At 38.6% G+C, this 24198-nt stretch overlaps 1 protein-coding gene across 6 annotated transcripts in view; it reads right to left on the bottom strand.

Annotated features, from left to right (window-relative positions):
- The window catches only part of robo1 (roundabout, axon guidance receptor, homolog 1 (Drosophila)), a 1363953-nt gene that overhangs the window by 607710 nt on the left and 732045 nt on the right, over positions 1-24198 (bottom strand). The window contains exon 1 of one of the 6 annotated variants that reach the window (XM_039745864.1): positions 12492-13481. The exons of the other annotated variants lie outside the window; for them this stretch is intronic. Coding sequence (XP_039601798.1) covers positions 12492-12549 — 58 coding nt within the window. The 5' untranslated portion in view covers positions 12550-13481. Of the gene's footprint in view, positions 1-12491; positions 13482-24198 lie in introns of those variants that run through there. 6 annotated transcript variants of the gene reach the window in all.

Below are 24198 nucleotides of genomic sequence, written 5' to 3'. Positions count from 1 at the left end.
AGATCCATCTACTGCAAACCCATATTACAAAGAAGAAGGATCAATCTTAACTGCTTTATCTCAGAATAATGAAGGTTAACAGAGATGGAGCCTACCCTAGATGATTTGACTGAAAAACAACAACTAACCCTGGAATGGACTGACATGTGAAGATGAAGGCCAATATCCATCAACTTATTCTCTGTACCTACTATTTCATCGTAAGGTCTTGGTAGCCACCAACAGTCTCAGTAATTTTAGGCACAAGGAAGGAAGGAAACTAAAGAGGACACCGGTCCATAACAGAGTAACAAAGATTCATTTCCACCCATCTGTTTATCTTCCAAACCTATGTACTGAAATACAGAGTTGCAAAGGCAGCAGCGCTCTTGGTTGCTTTATCAAGGGTTACAATAAAGATTCAAATCCATCAATTCACTCTTTCCTCTCAGTTTTTCATTACAGGATCGTAGCGAACCACCAATAATCTCAGTAGTATTTGGCACAAAGATGAAACCAGTCCTTAGAAGGAAGTGTGGCACAATGGTTAAGGTTTGGACCTCAAACACTGAGGTTTTGGGTTCAAATCCTGCCACTGACACTATGTGATCCAGAGCAAGTCTCTTGACCTGCCTGTGCTCCAATTGGAAAAAGAAAAATGTAACAAATTGTATCTCAAATGTTGTAAGTCACTTTGGATAAAGGTGTCGGCCAAATAAATAAATGGAAGGAATGCCAGTCCATTGCACGGCCAACATTTTATTTCTGTACCCACCTACTGCATTACCATATAGTGAAAAAGCAGCATCAACTTTGTAAGACAAAAACTAATCCTGGAAGAAATGCGTATACACATAGGATAATAAAGGACATCCATCCATCCATCCATTATCTAACACGCTATATCCTAACTACAGGGTCACGGGGGTCTGCTGGAGCCAATCCCAGCCAACACAGGACGCAAGGCAGGAAACAAACCCTGGGCAGGGTGCCAGCCCACTGCAGGGCACACACACACACACACACACAACCATACACACTAGGGACAATTTAGGATCGCCAATCCACATGTCTTTGGATTTATTTTCTGAGCCCACTACTTCATCACAAGGTCTTGGTAGCCACCAACAGTCTCTGTAATATTAGGTACAAGGAAGTAAGGAATCTAAAGAGGACACTGGTCCATCACAGAGCAACAAAGATTAATTTCCTTCCATCTATTTCTCTTCCAAACCCAACTACTGTAGTAGTAGGGTGTCGTACCATTTAAAGGCATCATTTTGCTTGACATCTCATTGAACCTAAATTCTGCAATGCAGAGTTGCAGAGGCTGCCGCACTCTTGGCCACTTCATCAAGGAGCAATAAAGATTCAAATCCATCAATTCATTCAGTTTTTCATTACAAGACTATAATGAACCGCCACTAATCTCATGTTTAGTTCGCAGAAGGATAGAACCAACCCTGGAAGGAATGCCAGTCCACTACATGGCCAGCAGGGATAATAGCAGTCCACTCGTTTATTTCTGATGCCATCTACTGCAATACCACATTGTGGAAAGAGAGCATCAATCTTGTAAGGCCAAAACAAACCTTGGACAGAATGTGCAGACACATATGGATGATAAAGGACATTATAAATTAATTAATTCTCTGAATCCACTATTTTTATCACAAGGTCTTGGGAGCCACCAACAGTTTCGGTAATTTTAGGCACAAGGTAGTAAGAAACCTAAAGAGGACAGCAGTCCATCACACTACAACAAAGACTCATTTCCATCCATCTGTTTCTCTTCTGAACTTAACCACTGCAATACAGAGTTGCAAAGGCAGTAGCACTCTCGGCTGCTTCATCCATCCATCCATCCATTTTCCAACCCGCTGAATCTGAACACAGGGTCACGGGGGTCTGCTGGAGCCAATCCCAGCAAACACATCAAGGAGCAATAAAGGTTCAAATCCATGAATTCATTCTTTCCACTCAGTTTTTCATTACAAGACTATAGCAAACCACCTCTAATCTCATGTTTAGTTGGCAGAAGGCTGGAACCAACCCTGAAAAGAATGCCTGTCCACTGCATGGCCAACAGGGCTAACAGAAATCCACTGGTTAATTTCTGGACCCATCTAATGCAATACCACATTGTGGAAAGGGAGCATCAACCTTGTAAGGCCAAAACAAACCTTGGACGGAATGCACATACACATACAGACGATAAAGGACATTAATTCATTCTCTGAATCCACTATTTCATCACAAGATCTTGGTAGCCACCAACATTCTCGGTAATTTTAGGCACAAGGTAGTAAGGAATCTAAAGAGGCCAGCAGTCCATCATAAGACTGCAAAGATTCATTTCCATCCATCCATTTCTCTTCTGAATCTAACTACTGTAGCAGTACTGTAGGGTATCGTACCATTTTAGCAACTTAGGGACCACGAAAGCTTGCATACTGTAATCTGTTCAGGTAGCCAATAAAAAGGCGTCATTTTGCTGGACTTCTCATTGAACCTAACTACTGCAATACAGAGTTGCAAAGGCAGCAGCGCTCTTGGCCGCTTCATCAAGGAGCAATAAAGGTTCAAATCCATCAATTCATTCTTTCAGCTCAGTTTTTCATTACAAGACTATAGCAAAACACCTCTAATCTCATGTTTAGTTGGCAGAATGCTGGAACCAACCCTGAAAAGAATGCCTGTCCACTGCATGGCCAACAGGGCTAATAGAAATCCACTGGTTAATTTCTGGACCCATCTAATGCAATACCACATCATCGAAAGGGAGCATCAACCTTGTAAGGCCAAAACAAAACTTGGACGGAATGCACATACACATACAGACGATAAAGGACATTAATTCATTCACTGAATCCACTATTTCATCACAAGATCTTGGTAGCCACCAACATTCTCGGTAATTTTAGGAACAAGCTAGTAAGGAATCTAAAGAGGCCAGCAGTCCATCATAAGACTGCAAAGATTCATTTCCATCCATCTATTTCTCTTCCGAATCTAACTATTGTAGTAGCAGGGTGTTTTAGCAGCTTAGGGACCATGAAAGCTTGTATATTGTAATCTGCTCAGGTAGCCAATAAAAAGGCGTCATTTCGCTTGACTTCTCATTGAACCTCACTACTGCAATCAAGAGTTGCAAAGGCAGCAGCACTCTTGGTGCTTTATCAAGGAGCAATAAAGGTTCAAATCCATCAATTCCTTCTTTCAGCTCAGCTTCTCATTACAGAATCATTGTGCACCACAACTAATCTCAGTAATGTCTGCCACAAGGATGGAACCAACCTTAGAAGGAATGGCCAAGAATGCTAACAGCTCTGCACTCGTTTTTTTGTTTTGTTTTTTCTGGACCCATCTACTCCAATACCATATCGTTCAAAGGGGGCATCAATCTTATAAGACAAAAACTAACCTTGAACGGGATGCGTATACACATAGGATAATAAAGGATCATTAATTTATTCTGGGAGCCCACTATTTCCTCACAAGGTGTTGGTAGCCACCAACAATTTCAATAATTTTAGGTTTAAGGAAGGAGCCAAACTGAAGAGGACACCAGTCCATTACAGGGCAACAAAGATTAATTCCACAATTTTTCTCTTCTAAACCTAACAATTGCAATACACAATAAACGGGAAGGCAGCAGCAATCCTTGTTGCTTCATCAAGGGGCAATAAAGGTTGAAATCCATCAAAGCACTCTCTGAGCTTTGTTTGTCATTACTGGATCACACCAAGCCTGCACTAATCTCAGCTAAATTCTGCCCAGTGAAGGAACTGACCCTAAAAGGAATGCAAGTCCATTGCTGGGTTAAGAAGGCAAACAACAATCCACGTATTATTTTGTTCAGACCTTCCTACTACAATTCCATATTGTGCAGGGGTGTCACCAAGTTTTGGCTGATCTTGTCAAAGGGCAATAAAGCTGAAATCACTCAATGCACTTTTTCGTTACGGGATCTTGGGTCGTCTCAACAATATAAAGCACAGTGAAGAAACCATCTCTGGATGGGACAACAGCCTTTCACTTGGCAGTGAAAACGTATCCATTGGTTCTTTGAGCCCTTTTACTGCACTACAGTATTACAGAAACAGAGACTGGGCCTGCATTAGACAAAACGCACGTCTGTCACATGGCACAATTCACATACTAATCTAATATGGTCATGTTTCAGAAGGGCAAGGAGATCAGAGTACTCTGAGAAGACTTATTACGCGAAAACTGTGACCAGTGCCAGGTATCAAACTCAGGTTCAAGAAGCTGCCAGGCAGCAAGGCTTATTTCAGGCAAACAGTTTTCTCATTTTTCACTGGCCGCAACAGTGCAACAACCTACTAAACTTTGAACTTTTCATCTGAAGGCAGTTGCCATTAGCATGACTGTTTGTAAAGTAGAGACATGATAAGGGACTGTGTGGCATGCAACTCCCGACACAGGCTCCAGCTAATGACCATTAATCCTTGTATCTCTGGGCTAATCTCTTCTTCCTCTATTTATTATCCCTCTGACACCTCTCTCCAGTTACGTGAAAAAATGTGAATGGAGGGAGGGCGTCTCTTATGGAACTTCAAAGAGACACCTTTTTTTAATGTGTCCCTTCTACCTGCCATAAAAACAAAAAAAAAAAAAAAGCCTGGCTGGTGTTTATTCTGATCCCTATTTAAAAAGGTGAGCACAATGGAGCAGAACAAGCCCTCAATTGTCATGAAATAAAACACACCAAGAATCTGAAAAGTGTCACCTGTGTAAACTCCTCGAGATATGGAAATGGGGTTTTTAAAGACTGCAAATATAAAGAGTTTTAAGAAAAATTCAGAACTCGCTTAACCTAAAATTACAAGTCTCGGGAAGCTGGGAAATATCCCAACAGGATCAAGCACAAATCAGGAGCCACTGATAAACAAATAAATATATATTTAAAGAAAAGAGCTTAGCTCCTAAACACAGTAACCATTGATAAATAAACGAATGTATATTTAAACAAAAAAATGTCCAGCTCCTAAGCATCTAAGCCCAAATTAAAATGACCACGTTGGACAGCAACCAACAACAGTATTTACTGAGAACATTTTTATAACTCACTAATCAGATCCATGTGCAGTTTTCATGTGAGCAGCACATGCTATTAAAAAAATAAATATATATATATATATATATATATATATAATGTGTATATATATATATATATAATGCATATATATATATAATGTATATATACATAATGTGTATATATATATATATATATATATATATATATATATATATATATATATATATATATATATATATATATATACCCATGTATATATAGACACACACACGAGGGATGTTTAAAAAGTTTCTGCACTTTTGTATTCCCGTTGGAAACAGAGAAGGCAGGAGGGGTGCTGATTGGGCATTAAAAAGATGGTACAACGCTGGGAAAGTTGCATTGCAAAAGAAGGTGACTACTTATAAAAATGATGTTGTTTGTTTTCTTAAATTCTTAATAGAGTTAAAAGAAAGTGTGGAAACTTTTTGAACGTCCCTGGTAAATATATATATATATATGTGTGTGTGTGTGTATTTATATAACTATTATCCTTTTTTCTCACTTTTTACACTCACTTTTACATACAGTATATATATATATATATATGTATTTATATACATTTAAAAAAGTTGACATGGTAAAGGAAAGTAATCCCATACACAGCAAAATCTTTTTTTTAAGAAAATTGCATCGCAAAGGAAGGCAATTATGTTGAAAAGTGATTCGTTTTTGAAATTCTTAATAGAGTTAAAAAAAAGTGTGGAAACTTTTTCAACGCCCCTCGTGTGTGTGTGTGCGTGTGTATTTAGATGTATATAACTGTTATACGTTTTCTCACTTTTTAAAATATGAGTTTTAAAAAAGCTGAGGTGGTAAAGAACAGCAATCCCATACACAGCAAAAATCTTTTTTTTAAGAAAATTGCATCGCAAAGGAAGGTGACTATGTAGAAAAGTGATGTGATTTGTTTTTTAAATTCTTAATAGAGTTAAAAAAAAGTGTGGAAACTTTTAGAAATTCTCTCGTGTATGTATATATATACACACATATTTTCGCACTTTTTAAAATATGAGTTTTAAAAAAGCTGAGGTGGTAAAGAACAGCAATCCCATACACAGCAAAAATCTTTTTTTTTTAATAAAACTGCATCACAAACAAAGGTGACTATGTAGAAAAGTGATATAATTTGTTTTTGAAATTCTTAATACTGTAAATATAGTTTATAAAAAGTGCAGAAACTTTTTGAACATCCCTCGTGTGTGTGTGTGTGTGTATATATATATGTATTTATATACATTTTCTCACTTTTTAAAATATGAGTTTTAAAAAAGTTGAGGTCGTAAAGAACAGCAATCCCATACACAGCAAAAATCTTTTTTTAAGAAAACTACATCACAAACAAAGTTGACTATGTAGAAAAGTGATGTGATTTGTTTTTTAAATTCTTAATAGAGTTAAAAAAGTGTGGAAACTTTTAGAAATTCTCTTGTGTATATATATATATATATATATATATATATATATATATATATATATATATATATATATACATATACATATACATACACACATTTTCTCACTTTTTAAAATATGAGTTTTAAAAAAGTTGACATGGTAAAGAGGAGCAATCCTATAAGAAAATGTTTTAAAAACTTTACTTTTAAGCAACACAATAATTTTATGGGTTATTTTCCACATGCAGCCTTTGTGTGTGTGTGTGTGTGTTTGCAGTACACAGTTGAAGGTTGTCCTTAATGGCTTTTACAGCCAAAATAAAAAAACATTACCAAGGGGTCCCACAGCCTTCTGTCCTTGTCACCTCCTTACCTCCTCTCACCGTGCCTTTTAATCATTTATCAGCTGTGTTACTGCAGGTCTCTGGACGTGTTACTTTGCCTTCAAAATACCAAATAAACAGAAATGACTAATGCTAGCCGTCCATTAAATATGAAAAGCAGCCGAACGGCACACATGGATGGGCCATCCACGCACCGAACTGGTGAACTTGTAAGGTGAAACGGCTAATAGAAATTGAACACCATTTGTGGTTATAATGATACGTGGAAAAGGAGTATTTTGTAAAATAACACAAAAAAATGAACAATACTTACTAAAGTGCAGTTGTAATCTGCTCCACTAAGCCTTCCACAATCTGAAATGTCAACCAGATTTAGTGCCTCCACTCACACATCGACCTGACCGACTCTTTGCTCATCCACTCATTTTTTATAAAACTGATCATTTCATTAAAGCATTATGTGCATCTTCAAAATAATTTTACAAAATTAATTGCTCTATTTAGAAAAATAATAGCCTGTTTTTAAGTATCTATTAAATTAGCACAGGCATATTGCAATGTTGCCATATATGCAGATTTGAGAGATTCTGTTTGTTGCCCCCAAACTGAGCACAACGCCTCCATGCATCACGTTGTTTACCGCAATGGTATTTGCCACAACCCTGCTGTTGAACAACTTCAAAAGTGTTTTGAACTAAAAAATCCTGCACACTTCATGCTTTTGATGCAAAGCTCTAATTGTGGGCCTTACAGAGCCCAGCCAGTTTTTAAGACTACAGTTTGTATTAAATGGATTGCTTTCATCTTTCAATTTTAATATAGTAGTTCATTATTCTAACAAGGCAAACAGTAATAACACACATAAAAATGTCATGTCTCTAAAGATAAGAGTCTGTGTAACTTTAATCGCCTTTTACTGTAATTCAATGGGACTTTCCATATTGGCTGGTTTAAATCTGACATTAGCCTACATTTTTATTATTTCAACATATAATGCTTACAAGTTAACATAACATTCTCAAACACACTTAATCCAGTTCTGGCATGCAAGGGGGGCCAGGGCCTGTACTGGTAGCACTGGGTGGAAGGCAGGAATCAGCTCTGGATGGTGGGGGTGACACTCAAACGCATAGGGGACAACTTACAGTCACCAATTAAGTGAAAAGCATCCCATATAAATAACACTAAACTAGTTAAACACCAGGGCATACATTCCCCAAATAAAATGCAAATTGTTTTATTTTTCACTTTTTCTTTTTTTACCTAATTTTGTTTGAATTTTCAGAACATATAAGGTCATAAGCTTTCAATTAAAACCAAGATCAAGACCTTAGCCCAGCAGTTTGTGAATAATCGTGTGACAGGCAGACAGCAATTAGCATTTAAAACACATGATAGATAGATAGATAGATAGATAGATAGATAGATAGATAGATAGATAGATAGATAGATAGATAGATAGATATAAAAGGCACTATAAAATAGATAGATAGATATGAAAGGCACTATAAAATAGATAGATAGATAGATAGATAGATAGATATGAAAGGCACTATAAAATAGATAGATAGATAGATAGATAGATAGATAGATAGATAGATAGATAGATAGATAGATAGATAGACAGATAGATAGATAGATATGAAAGGCACTATATAATAGATAGATAGATAGATAGATAGATAGATAGATAGATAGATAGATAGATAGATAGATAGATAGATGTTAGTTAATGTTGACTTATTTTATTTTTTTACTGTGTCTTTTTATTCTTCTATTCTTTAATATGTAAAGCACTTTGAGCTACATTTTTTGTATAAAATGTGCTATATAAAGATAGATAGATAGATAGATAGATAGATATGAAAGGCACTATAAAATAGATAGATAGATAGATAGATCTGAAAGGCACTATATAATAGATAGATAGATAGATAGATAGATAGATAGATAGATAGATAGATAGATAGATAGATAGATAGATAGATGTTAGTTAATGTTGACTTATTTTATTTTTTTACTGTGTCTTTTTATTCTTCTATTCTTTAATATGTAAAGCACTTTGAGCTACATTTTTTGTATAAAATGTGCTATATAAAGATAGATAGATAGATAGATAGATAGATAGATAGATAGATAGATAAAACACACAATGCTAATATAATTCTACATAACAATTGCTTTCTGCCAGACCAAATGTTATAATGAATATGTAAACAAGGTAAAAATAAAGAAACAAACCATTAAAACAGTGTCAAGAACCCCAGTAGGCCCACCTAATAAACTGAAAGTGTTAAACTTCTAGTGTGTATGGATCGAGTGCTAATGGCCGCTATGCTGTGAACATGACAAACACTTCAACTGTGAACCAAGACGTCAAAAAGAGATTAAGCAATTAACTAATCCTACTGTCAACCATTAACCACACTGGACATTACTGCTTTAAATTTGATGTACTGTACAGTTTCAGTGTGAAACCACTAAAAATGTCATTTTAAAATCTATACCTAGTTTAGTTTAGTTTTTCATATTGTTGGTTTTCTATCCACACTTTTTCAGACTGTGCTTGATGTTCTAAATATTGTGATTTATTATCTTATTGTTATATTGTTACTTTTATTATTATTTATTTAGAAGACCACTTTATCGAAGGTGATTTATACAGCAAGTTATAATACATACAAGAATGATTAAAAGGTGTAATACTGTGATTTATAGTTTTATCGTATTATTATTGCTACTGTTATTATTAATTTTGAAGACATCTTTGTCCAAGGTCAATTACAAAGCAAGTCATACTACATCCAAGAATGACTAGAAGGTGCAAGAATCAAAAGCAACTAAGAATGAGATAAGAAAATGTGCAAGAGGGAGTAGTCTATACTACTGTACAGTATAATTATACCTGCTACTAGACACAAATCAGTATTCTAAACTCTTTGTCAGTACTCTTTGTATAAGAGAAACGAAGCAGTTCCAAAATTTTAAATAACAAGGAGTATTTTCAAAATACGCCTCAACATGAGCAAATCTTAGTCGCTTTCTGCATTACTAAGCCTGGGCCCAGTCTTGTGGACAGCACTGTCATTTACATTGGGACAATTTACAGTTTGCAGATCTACTTGAGGCGCATTGTTGGATACGAATGAAAGTCAAACGTCCACAGGGTCACTCCAAAGAAAAGGGATGTCAGCTTGAAATGAACCAGAGACCCAACCTCTGCTCTCTGCTGCACCACCTTCAAAACTGCAACAAGAATATCAGAAGAGGACTGTAATCTGAGTGCCATTCACTGGATACTAAGGATTAATTAAAATATATGAGGAAAAAAAAAAATAAAGCATGCCACAGAGTAAACAAAATTTGCAGAGAAACTTTACTTTTTGTGCCCGGCTCATCATCAATATTCTTAAATATACATTTAAGCACATGTTGATAAAATGGTGTATTTAAGCAAAGTATAAAAAATTGAAAAGGTGATGCAGTGCACACTCTTAAAAATAAAGGTGCCAGTGTGGTGCCATGTTATCAAAAAAGCAATCCATATGAAGGTTCCTTTTATGTATTCAGGCCTATAACAGGCTCAATAAATAGAAGAAACAGCTTTGTGAAATACCAGTGAGTTTGTGATTTTAAATGGTCTCTTACTGCATACAATAACATAGACTAAGTTAAGGTTTTCTTGATCGCCCAGCTACAGGTAGCCTACAATATTAACGATGTATGTGTTGTTCACATATTAGGAAACTTTTCAAAGCCAAAAGAACCAATGTTACGTGGCAAGAATCCTTCCCAGAATGAAATGGTTAGTTGTTGAGCAATGGTTCTAGTAAAGCACAATTACAGAACCAACATACAGTAGTTAACAGTGTGGGCTAGTCTGCCACTTCACAGATTTGAACCACACATCAGGCTGCTGACTATCAAAGTGGATTTTGCCCATTCTTCCATTTTTTGGCATGAGTTTTCCTCCAGGATCTCCAGTTCTCCTTCAGTATCCCTTAATGCGTGCATGTTAGGTTAACATGGCCCAGCGGGAGTGCGAGTGGCTGTCCGATTGGGTCCTGCTGTGGGCCGGCGTTCTGTCCAGAGCTGTATCCTTGCCTTGTGCCCTGTCCTACTGGGGTCTGCTCTGGCCGCTACAATAGGTTGAACGTGTATGTGAATGTAATGGGACATACTGTATGTACAAATATTTAATCCATGTTGCATTTTCAACATTGCTTTACTTATTTCAACGCATATTCGTTTTTTTTCTTCAAACGTTTCAAATCATGGCAGTGAGGAGAAGCGCCGTCAGAGAAATCTGGGGAGTTTATTTACAGTTTGAACAAAGAGTTGATTGGGACAATTGATTTTTTTTTTTTAAAGTGAATTTAACTTCAATATTACCAGGATTCAGCGGGATTCGGCGAGGAGAAACTTTTCTGTTGTTTTCATACTAAATGCGTAACGGACAGGCAGACAAACCGACAGACAGACATAATAGAAACTATGCAAACTCCCTAATGAAAGAAATTAAGTTAGATAGATAGATAGATAGATAGATAGATAGATAGATAGATAGATAGATAGATAGATAGATAGATACGTTTACTCGCTTGTAGGAGTATCGATCGAGTGTACACCGCGCATTATGATGTATTTACATCATCTACTACTATTTATATTAATAAACTTTGTAGATAAAGTGCTCGATTTAAAGTCTGGTAAGCCGGTGGCGATAATTAAATTATTTTCCACTAACTAACTTCCAATTGGATTTAGCTGCGCGTCCCATAGAGTAATGGGATACGCAACACTCGGCAGCCTTCCCTCGAGCACTAACGCTCTGCCCGCTCCAGAACCAACACGGGAGGGATTCCCTTAAACTTCTGCAGTAGTCTGTAACCCCCAAATAATTATTTGGAGACGAGAGATCTGTAATCATGTGCATGAACATGTATTGAACGCCGTTCAAGTTTCCACTGCAATACCAGAAAGCCGCAGCGCAGTTAAGTGCTTTATTAGAAAGTTAAATATTTTGAGGGTAAAGGGTGGGCTCCCGCACCCTCGCGACCCTGAACTGGATTAAGTGGGTTTGAAGAAATGTTATGTTTGAAAACACTAGCTGTTGTGTGGCGGTTCTGAACAGTTTTCTGGTTTTCAAAAGCACTGCTCAAGCCAGACTCACATTTGCAGAGAACAGGAATATACTCGTAGCACAATGCTTTCTTGAGTTAATCCTCTTCCCGCTATGTAAGCATATTCTTAATAACCGGTATAATACCTCACTGTCATGGAAAACATATGTTCGAGGAATCTAAATTGCAAATATTACAACCTTAAATTACACCAATGCATTTAACAAGCAGCTCCGGGTGCACGGCCAACAAGCAAAGGAAGTTACTCATATCCTACACGGCAAAAGTGGATTGTTTCACCCTCCTCCCCGAGTTTAATTACAAATAATAATTAACCACGCAGGACCAGATGATTAAAAAAGAAAGAAAGAAAGAGAAGCCAGACTCGCGCTTCCAACCACAAAGTCATCTGATCATCTTGTCTGAGATTCGTATCTGCTCCAGCCTTTGCAGGGCATCTGCAATTTCCTGACATGACTAGGAAGGCACGAAGTTGCGCTACCGAAACTAAGACATCGTCAGTGCAAAGGTGAAATGAATACATTACCTGAGCAAATACAGAGCAATCCATACAGAAAGTAAGCTCCGAGATAGTGTGCTGACATCGTGTCCACAAGTTCATACAGAAACCAAGAAGTCGGCGGTATAATAATCCACAATAATTATTGCAAGGAAAACGAACTCTGATCCTTCATAATCCTATCTTCTCGTGCAAGACACACGTAAAACACGCGTTCCCTGGAGAAGAAATAATTAAAAAGAAAAAAAAAAGACTTCGTAGACAGCCTGGGATCGTGTGCTTGATGCCCTTGTCAAAAGAAACGAATTTAGTTGCTCGCACGAAGCACTTGAAGATGCTGAATTCGTATTCCCGTTTATAGAACCGTCCAATACATTTCCGCCCTCGTTATGCTCCAAAAAAGAAACCGAAAAGCCCTTAAAATCCCGTATGTTTTCGAAAGCTGCGCTTCTCTCCTCACAAGTTCATCGTTACTTCTTCATTTTGATCGTATCCTTCCGTGCACATCTTTTCCAACTTCCAGCAGCAGTTTGCTCTCCTGCGGGCACATGCCCGATCTCCAGCGCTGTACAGAAACCAGCTGTCACTGCCTTCTACTACGTACAGTAGAGCACATTGCATCCGTCTCGGTTCAAACTGGATTGGGCCAATCGGGTCGCGCGGTTCAATACAGTCCGAGCAGTCTCATCGTTTCCCTGAATGACTTGAGCCACCCCTCCTCTGTCTTCTGAATGGAAGAACTTTTTTTACGTTTTACTCTGAGACAAGCGTGTTCGTTTCCCACTCAGACTCTCACTTCAGCTGCGTGCGGTGCTTCACGCAACTTTTCGGTACCTTTACGTTATTACTCCTGTAACGTGCTTCCTTTTTTCTTCCTTTCTTTTCTTTTTTTATCTTTTTTTTCAAAGCTTCAGTCTTATTCAAACCCCCTCTTAACAGAAAGGGGGGAATGAAAACAAGAGAGCTTGCCTCAGTGCCTAGTAGAAGGGCTGAGCAGTGGTACGCGCCGCCCGCTGCGCCCCCCTCCCTCTCCCGGCAGACGGGACACGAGTGGAGTTTCCCAAAGAGCGCCATTAACCGATTCACTGCCACAGCTGTCATCAGCGCCAATAAAGCGCGACGAGATAAAAACGCGGCGACATTCTCTACCTCGATGTCGCAAAAAAAAAAAACGTGTACTTGTTAATCGACCACGATTTGCACTTTCAAGCTGCTGTTGATCATACTTTGTAGGTGTTTCAAAACTTGTCGCGTTAAAAACAAACAAAAAAACCCTGTCCCGAATCCGTTTAAAAGTTAAGTTAGACGCTTAAGTAATAGTCTAAATCGCCGTATTTATGATTGTGATATATATATATATATATATATATATATATATATATATATATATATATATATATATATATAAAAAGACGGTGAAATAATAGTTAACCCTTAGAGGGGCTCGGGATTGCCATACAGTGAAGTCGCCAGTGTTAAATTAATTCTTAAAGCGTTAAAGTAGTTTTAAAATGTAATATATGGAAAAGGGTTGGTCCATAGATACTCTTAAAGTAATGATTTTTCTGTGTCTGGAGTCTATTGAGTTATTGCTCCGTAACACAAATGCATGCTTTTCCAAGTCTTGTCACATTACACATCAGCAAGTGACCGATAGATGCTCTGTTGGGAGCCCCTTTTGTGAGGTGTCGTTGGTGTTTTGTATTTCTTAAACTCTTGTTACATTCATAGCAGCACATGATGGCGGAGCCCCCATTCTTGAGGGTTACTGAGAATATTTTTTAGTATGAAAACAACGTCAAAGAGTTTCTTGAAACTTAGCACGCGTAAAAATTCAAACCATTTATTGCAAATATTATGGCCTTTCTTGTTTGCCATTAGATGTACATAGTAGTAGGTTGATTTGTTATGTTGAAACTAAAGAATGTTTAACGTTTAAATGTTTTTTCTGTATGTTTGTAGTAAACTGCTACAACTGTGTATTTGTATACCTACACTCTCAAAAATAACGGTTCTATCATGGCACATTACTGGGCTGTGGGGTTCCTCGTAGGTCGATTGCTTGACACAACTACTTAATCCACTTAATTCTGGGATAGTTCCTTTTTGGTATTTGGAAAGGTTCCTAAAATGTGGATAAAGGAAATACTTTTAATGTGCACTCTTAAAAATAAAAGTGTCAGAGTGAAGCCGCAGGAGGAACCATTTTTGGTTTGCAAAAGACCCACGTGAAGGTTCCTGGAAGAACCGTTATTTATTTAGATCTGTAACAAGCTTATAAATAATCATGAATAATAACTGATCTGTGAAATACCAATTGGTCGTGATTTTAAAAGAATTTCTTACTGAATGCAGATTTTCTTAATCTGCTGGTGTCCTGTTAGGTAGCCTATACCAAACATTAAATATTTCATTTTTTTTAATAACTAGGAAGACTGCAAAGCGCAAGGAACACTTCACAGATATAAATGGTTCTTTGTCAAGCTATCGTTCTTCGAGTAACCACACAACTCAGTATAGAAGAATAAAATGCATGCCATTGAAGAACCCGTATTTTTAAAATGTACAATGGATTGCTAAGCAGGATTCTCGCCAATCAAGTAACCCTTAGCCAGTGGTGGTTCCAGACCAAATTTACCAGGGGGGGCAGTGTTTTTTTCATGGGGGCACAGAACATCACCGTAAGTAATTAATTAAAATTTTATCTCTTCAGCACAGGGGCCATAACAGGGGTCAGGGCCAGTTCTACAGGGACACTGGACCCCGTTGGCCTCCGTCTAAAACCGCCTATGCCCTTAGCACGTCTTGTTTTAGGCAGCGAGAGTCCTTTTAAAATCAGGATTCCATCTGTTATCATCTATTCATGGTTACCGTATTTACGAAGTCTGTTAAAGAATTAAATAAAAGTTCTTTCTGGATTTTTTTGGAACCTGTGGAATCACTCTGAAGAATCTCTCTGCCAACTTCATTTTAAGAGTGTAATACGCCATGTCGGCTACTAAGTTTTATTTTCACCTGAAGGGGTGGCTCCTAGTCCAGAGTTGTGGATCGCCTTGTGTCCAGTGCTCCCCCAATTGGCACCTTCATGTGGTAATATTCATTTTTTTAATTTCATATTTGATTGTAACTATTGTGATAGTGCACACTCTCGACGATTTAATAATAATAAAAAAATTAAGTTACTGTACATTTTATCTTATACTAAGAAGTGTGCAGCCCAGCGTGTTTATTCTCTTCTCTATAGCTGACCAGATTTCAGAACTTATTCCACAAAATAGTGTATAGTGTAATTCCACTTGGGATTAATAAAGTATCTATCTATCTATCTATCTATCTATCTATCTATCTATCTATCTATCTATCTATCTAATCAAAAGCCGTTTCGATTTATAAACAAGTGCTCCTGGATATTTTAAACCTAAGAAAATGACTGTCCCGATCCCATATTATATACAGGTTTTCTGTTTATTAATTAAAAATGTATACCAACGCTATTTCCAAGTACTATCTTATTATTATCACCAGTAGTGGACGCAGTGATGTCCTTTCACATTTTTTTGTATGAAAATGTGCTATATAAATAAATGTTGTTGTTGTTTCACGGATAGACCACACACTACAGTATATTTCAATAATAATTAGCAGTAATATCCCTATTACTAATGTTTATCAATTCAGAATGTAACACCAAACCATTTCCAGATACCATCTTACTAACATCACAACGCCGCTCCAATAGCCAGTAGCGGAGGCGGTGATGTCCTTTCATGGATAGAGCCGCCACAGCCTATATCTTTCAATTGGAATTGGTAGCAAATTCGCTATTAATTTTTAATCAGCTTTATTTAGAGAGTCTTTATGTACAAATTAGCACCACACCAGTGTTCGGTGTTTTGTTTCCCACTGAGAAATTTAGATACCACGACACGTACTGCATATTCTGCGTTTTCTTGATCTAATGTCGCTCTGTACTACCGATGTAAATAGCGCCATACGAGAACAAATCTACGGACTCCTCGCTCTTCAAAGAGGACTCTTGCTCTGTCGGTAGCAGAACCTTTCCAGTATTTTCTAATTTACTGCCATTGACATATACAAATAAGATTCGTTGTGTTGTGACGTCTCATTTTCTTTATTTGCTATACCGTATATTTGACAGATCTCTAGTTTAAATGTTTCTCATGTGTTATCTTATTTACGCTATCATTTTAAATTTTTCTTCCTGTTCTATGTGATAGAAATGACGCTACCTAGGAATTACGTTAACTTTCACAGAAAAACCTAAAACTCTCCGCTGTACTACAACTTTACTTCTCTTGTATCATTCTCTCTTCACTTCTACACGGGAATTCCTTCAAGTCAGCAGTAATGCAGCTTTGGGCGATTCGTGCTGTTAAACGTACTGTGTGAAACAAGGACCGTTTTAGCACTTTGTTGATTGTCCCTCCTTTAAATTAGAACACTAAAATAGTTCATATGGAAATCCGGGTTACTGGGCTGGACTTGGCGCCAGGCAGGCCACCGCCGGTCACACTGGACAATTCTGGCGCAGCCCAACAATCAAGTCATTGGCTGGAGAGCGGAATACAGCGGAGAAAACTCGGGTGGAAAAATCACACTGCACGCATTTATTTGTTTGATGTATTTCTTTCATTTATCTGTTGGCTCTATAAGTTTTATAAAATTATCAGACCCGTTGAATCAAAACACTTATTTATGCATTTCCTAAACTGCTCTGTACAGGTTAGATTCTAAATGGACTTCTGAGTGGGTACGCCTATTTGTGTCTGTGTGTCTTTCAATAGAGTTTCTACACTGTTCAGTGTTGTTTCCTACCTTGCGTCCAGGGCTGCTGGGATGGACTGCTGCACCCCCAAATGAACCTCGAAATGGCCAAGCGGGGTTAAGAAGAGTATGACATGTCGTTTTCTAACCCGCTTTCTAACCCGCTTAATCACGGAGGTTGCGGGAGCATATCCTAGCTAGTATTGGGCGCAAGGCAGAAACACATTCTAGACAGGACGCCAGTCTATTGCAGGGCAAACACACACACACATTCACACCCTTGTGCCAATTTAGAATTGCCTTATATGTCATTGAGCTGTGGGAGGAAACCGGAGCAGCCGGATGAGAACATGCAAACTTCATGCTGGACGCGAACCGGGTGTGTTTACTGCGAGGCATCAGCTCCGCCACTGCGCCACCGTGCCGCACAGAGTCTTATGTTGAAAATGTAATATGCGTAAATATGTAGGTGTGTGTAGAAATACATTGCGCACTCTTTTCGATTTTGATGCTAGGATATGGCGGAGGATGGAATTCAGCTGTCCACTAGTCCAAATCACAGTCTGACTTTTATGGCAATAAACATTTAAGTGGTATATGGGACAATCAAATTCTTTCTTTCTTTCTTTCTTTCTTTCTTTCCAAAGTTATTTAATATCATTCCGTCCTGCATTACATAGAACAAAATTTAAACACGAATCGATTAAAAGTTCAAAAAACGTGTCCCACTTTGATTAACGTGGTTTTAGTTTTTTGCCCACTGAAATCTATTGGGGCCTGGAGGGTTTAATGGTGGGAGAAGGGTTTGTGGTACGATAAAAAAAAGAAAGAAATGGACGCAAGACTGCTCCTCGTAAACGTTTTAACAAATACTGGTTGTATTATGGCCTGTTTTTTGGACTTTGAAAAGTTTTCTAGAATAGCAGTATTTAATGTCTAGTAGGCTAACTAGCGGAATTAGAAGCAGAGAGAAAAAAAACTGAACTTGGCTCGTGTCAATGCATGCAGGAGGAGTCCTTTTAAAATCAGGAACCCGTCGTTATTTCGTCAAATCTGTCATCCTACTTATTTATGGAGCCTGGTACGGACCTAAATAAATACAAATTTCGCGACCTTGGCTTGTCAAAATGCACTCCTTGTGTGTTTTCCTCCAGTGTATTCCTCTCACATCCCTAAGGACGTGCAGGTTACCTTAACAGTCGGATCCAAACTGGGCATGTCCATGAGAGGGCCCTGTCACATAGACTGGCCTATTTCCAATTTTTCGGGACTTAGAATGTTAGGTTAATTTAAGGTAAGGTATTTGCGATGCAATCTGCTCATATCCGCTTTCGCTTACATAATTTAATTGTAGGCTTGATATTTGCTGTCGCATATATTAATCTCTCTTAAATGTTTAATTATGACTGCATCGGACGTGTCCAGTATGTCACGTGCTATCGTGAACATTCTGACTTTTGGATAAACCCAATTTCCAACAGTTTTGTATTTGCTGGACAGAGAATCGGTATCATCATGTCATTTACTGATAAACGCCGCTCTGTTCACTTTTAACATACGCGAATCTGTGGTACAATAACTTGCCACAACGCGTTGTGTTCACACATGGACGTTTAACTCGCTGCAATGTCCTTCCAGTTAAATGGTAAGAAGTTAACCCCATAAATGTACTGCTGGGCCACAAGGCGCGGCTTTATCGGAAATGCTAGCAAAGCAAAGCTTTTTGATTGAAACAAAACAGACAGTCGGCGAGTGAATTTCGATTAAACACCCGGAAAGTGTCGAGCAGACGTGGCACTGAGAATGGGGACGCGACACCACCTAGCGGTGCAGCCGCGACTCGACACATTCACATTGCGCGCTGCTAAGAAAAAGTGCAGAGGAGAACAAAACGAACGATACCTCAGGAAATTTCTGCTTTTTTTTTTTTTTTTTTTTTGCATTAGAGAGTTTGAGCCAGTTGGCTATTCACGCGTATAAAAGGTCTCCCAAAAAACTAGCATGCACAAAATTATAGTATGCAAGCCAGTCAGAGGACTTGTTTGTCCCGCAGCAAACTTCGATTTATGTCTGAAACAAGTCATGTCATCAAGTCTGCATCCACACGGTCTGCAGCACAGCATTTGTCATTGGAATCAGAAAGCGGATGTAGATCTAACCATTACAACTTTAAAATATGTCTGTGCTTCCCCAGTATACCAGTATGAACTCAAACCAATGCAACCTCCCAGTTTTGGACCAGATTCGAATGAACTGTAGCATCTCTTATTGTTGTATTTATACTTATAATCGGCAAAAGGAAACATTTCTTTAGTTCTGCTGATTAAGCTACCTACTAGTTAAGCACCAGAAGTACATCAAAGTTTTCCAGAGATGTTTATCAGCAGCTACATGTAAAGTATATATATACAGTATACTGTATAGTGAGGGATGGCTGGCAGCACAACCCAGCCGGGATGCCCAAGGAATGGAAGGAGGTGGGAAGGCAGCCTTTTTAGCGCACTTTCTCCCCCTGATGACAGCCTTGCCTTGGGTTGCAGCAATGCCTCCGATTCTGACAGGGCTCCATGGAAGTTGGAGTCTGGCACAGGCCTGTTGGGTGCCACAAGGGGGCGTTGCAGGAATGGCTGAGGCCTTTGGTGCAGCACTTCCACCACACCCGAGGCGCTGCCAGAAGATAATCACTGGACATCTGGAGCTAACGTATAAAAGGAGCTAACTGCTACTAGTCAGGGAGCCAGTCGGGAGAAAGAGGAACAAATCTTGCCAGTGGAGTAGTGAAGGTGGAAAGGAGAGAAAGAAAATGAGGAACTGTGTATTGATGTGCTTGGTGCATTGTATGGTGCTGCTCTGGGAAGTGAGGGAAACGTGTTGTGCTGGAACTCGTGTCTCTGCCTGTCTTTATCAGGTTGGGGAGGGTGAAGCACCAAGCTGTGGTTCACAATATATATATATATATATATATACACAGTAGTGTGAAAAACTATTTGCCCCCTTCCTGATTTCTTATTTTTTTGCATGTTTGTCACACAAAATGTTTCTGATCATCAAACACATTTAACCATTAGTCAAATATAACACAAGTAAACACAAAATGCAGTTTTTAAATGATGGTTTTTATTATTTAGGGAGAAAAAAAAATCCAAACCTACATGGCCCTGTGTGAAAAAGTAATTGCCCCTTGTTAAAAATAACCTAACTGTGGTGTATCACACCTGAGTTCAATTTCCGTAGCCACCCCAGGCCTGATTACTGCCACACCTGTTTCAATCAAGAAATCACTTAAATAGGAGCTGCCTGACACAGAGAAGTAGACCAAAAGCACCTCAAAAGCTAGACATCATGCCAAGATCCAAAGAAATTCAGGAACAAATGAGAACAGAAGTAATTGAGATCTATCAGTCTGGTAAAGGTTATAAAGCCATTTCTAAAGCTTTGGGACTCCAGCAAACCACAGTGAGAGCCATTATCCACAAATGGCAAAAACATGGAACAGTGGTGAACCTTCCCAGGAGTGGCCGGCCAACCAAAATAACCCAAGAGCGCAGAGACGACTCATCCGAGAGGTCACAAAGACCCCAGGACAACGTCTAAAGAACTGCAGGCCTCACTTGCCTCAATTAAGGTCAGTGTTCACGACTCCACCATAAGAAAGAGACTGGGCAAAACGGCCTGCATGGCAGATTTCCAAGATGAAACCACTGTTAAGCAAAAGAACATTAGGGCTCGTCTCAATTTTGCTAAGAAACATCTCAATGATTGCCAAGACTTTTGGGAAAATACCTTGTGGACTGATGAGACAAAAGTTGAACTTTTGGAAGGCAAATGTCCGTTACATCTGGCGTAAAAGGAACACAGCATTTCAGAAAAGAACATCATACCAACAGTAAAATATGGTGGTGGTAGTGTGATGGTCTGGGGTTGTTTTGCTGCTTCAGGACCTGGAAGGCTTGCTGTGATAGATGGAACCATGAATTCTACTGTCTACCAAAAATCCTGAAGGAGAATGTCCGCCATCTGTTCGTCAACTCAAGCTGAAGCGATCTTGGGTGCTGCAACAGGACAATGACCCAAAACACACCAGCAAATCCACCTCTGAATGGCTGAAGAAAAACAAAATGAAGACTTTGGAGTGGCCTAGTCAAAGTCCTGACCTGAATCCAATTGAGATGCTATGGCATGACCTTAAAAAGGCGGTTCATGCTAGAAAACCCTCAAATAAAGCTGAATTACAACAATTCTGCAAAGATGAGAGGGCCAAAATTCCTCCAGAGCTGTAAAAGACTCATTGCAAGTTATCGCAAACGCTTGATTGCAGTTATTGCTGCTAAGGGTGGCCCAACCAGTTATTAGGTTCAGGGGCAATTACTTTTTCACACAGGGCCATGTAGGTTTGGATTTTTTCTCCCTAAATAATAAAACCATCATTTAAAAACTGCATTTTGTGTTTACTTGTGTTATATTTGACTAATGGTTAAATGTGTTTGATGATCAGAAACATTTTGTGTGACAAACATGCAAAAGAATAAGAAATCAGGAAGGGGCAAATAGTTTTTCACACCACTGTATATATATATATATATATATATATATATATATATATATATATATTTGCACTAGCCATCCCTTGCAGCTTCGTCCGCGTAGAAGTGAAACGGGACAGCGAGGAGGGTTTTGCCCGGCTTCCTACTCTTGACATCACGCTTCCCCTTCCCCTTGGCCTGCAGCCTCTGTCCAGGATTAACCCGAATATATCACTCCTGCAAGCGGACTGTGAAAAATCAACCGGAATATTCAAGTAAATTCTAGAAAAAAACCTGATCGAAATCCGTTCAGTAGTTCTCTCATTCACTAGCTAAGCGGATGTAAGATACGCCCGAGGCTGGCGCATGAGTGAGGAGAGCAACACCCCTCTCCCCTCGGCCCGCTGCATCTCTCTCGGATTCGCAAAAATAAATTGGCACTGCAATTGAATTATGATACTTAGTGTGATGAGAGAACTCACAAAATCATCCAGAATGTTCAAGCAAATTATAGAAAGAAACCCGATATAAATCTGTTAAGTAGTTCTCTCATGAAAAGTGGAGAGACACACACACAGACAGACTTTTATATACAGATTTTATATATATGTAGAGATATCATATCACCAACAAAGAGATCTTGCCATGGAGTGGCTTGAAGAACTTACAATCTCATTTCACAGCACCAAATGCGACAGGCCAGATATGTTCTGCAACTGGACACCCCACAAAGGTAAAAGGAAAAGAGGCAGACCAACGAAGACATGGCATGCGACACTCCAAGAAGATTACCACTCTGTCTATATCAAATTGGAAGACATAGAAGACATAGAATCAAATCAAATCTGATGGCATGCATTAGTTTCTGAATGTGCCGATGCGCACAAGGACAGGGCCAAGCAGGACAGGAGACAGGACAGGACACAGTATATGACATTAGACAGGACCCAATACTCTGAAAAATAAAGGTGCCAATGCATTTTTTTCAGAATGATGCCATGTTTAGTTCCCAAAAGAACCATCCATATGAAAGCTCCAGATAGATCTTTTATTTATTTAAATCCATAACAGGTTAAATAAACAGCCATGAATGGATGATAAAAGATTTGTGAAATCCCTATGTGTTCCTGATTTTAAAAGCACTCTCACTACATAAAATAGCACAGGCAAAGCTCAGGTTTTCTTAATCTCTCTTTGCTAGGTAGCCTAGTATACAGTAAAGATTTTAATTTTTTCCCACATATTGGGTACTTTTTCAAATCTAAAGGTGCAAAATGTGCAAAGAGGCCACTGAGTCATCCCAGCACATAGGAGCAGGGTGTAAGATATACTTTAGGCAGAAACAGCATACACAAAACACTATAACCCAGTCACAGAGATTGTGTACAGGAATATCTGTGCTGAATATGGACCGGTGGAGGCTCCCAGCTCAAAATGGCAGGCACCACAACGGGTGGTGGAGAATGAGAAAGCGATAATCCTTTAAAAATCAGCTTCCAAGCAGATAAACAGGTACCGAAAGCAGACTGGACTGTGGTAATAGATACAGCAGTTCCAAATGATGGCAACATCAGGAAAAAGGAATATGAAAAGCTGGGGAAATATCAAGGGATGAGAGGGGAACTAGAAAGGATGAGGAAGATGAAATTAAAGAGGTTTCATGGGGTGGTTGGAGCACTTAGGGCTGAGATGTCCAAGCTAGGAGAATGGCTACAGCATATACTAGGAGCAACTTCAGAGGTCTCTGTACAGAAGAGTGCAATAGTTGCGCCTGCGCCCTGTGTAGGCTGGGTTTGGCTCCAACAGACCCTCGTGACCCTGTAGCTAGGATACAGTGGGTTGGATAATGGATATATATATATATATATATATATATATATATATACAGTATATATATATATATATATACACAGTATATATATATATATATATAATATTAAAACCAACAAACATGTTGGGCTAAGTGGCCTATTCATAACACAACAGTTTTCTTATACTGTATATACGGTATAAAAAATTTATCTAATGCCTTTTAATCCCCTGCAGCCTCGGACTGAATTAAGAAGCCTTGAGAATGAGGTGAGGTTTGATAACATTACCTGAAGGTGCTTACTCGATTACCATCCATCAGTTTTTACTATTGGAGTACAATCAAGTTAAGTGACCTCCTCAGGGTCCCACAGGCAGAAGCAGGAACTGAACCAGCACCCCAGCACCCAAGCCAGTGTGTCTCACTGCCTCTTTAAACATGAACAGTCAGAGTGTCAGAAATGAGGCTTTATCCATAAAGAGTGAGGTTATATTTATTTTAATGTCTGGTGCCTTCACATAACTTTTAATATAATTATTTGGCCTGCATGACTTGAAGTTAACGGGCTCACAAAATGGGTAGATAAGAGATTTGATAAAGTGGTTCAAAGCACAGA

This window comes from Polypterus senegalus, chromosome 2 (genome assembly GCF_016835505.1).
Source record: "Polypterus senegalus isolate Bchr_013 chromosome 2, ASM1683550v1, whole genome shotgun sequence".
Lineage (NCBI taxonomy): Eukaryota > Metazoa > Chordata > Cladistia > Polypteriformes > Polypteridae > Polypterus > Polypterus senegalus.
The sequence above is the reverse complement of the archived record's forward strand: the minus strand, read 5'-3'. Positions and strand labels throughout refer to the sequence as shown.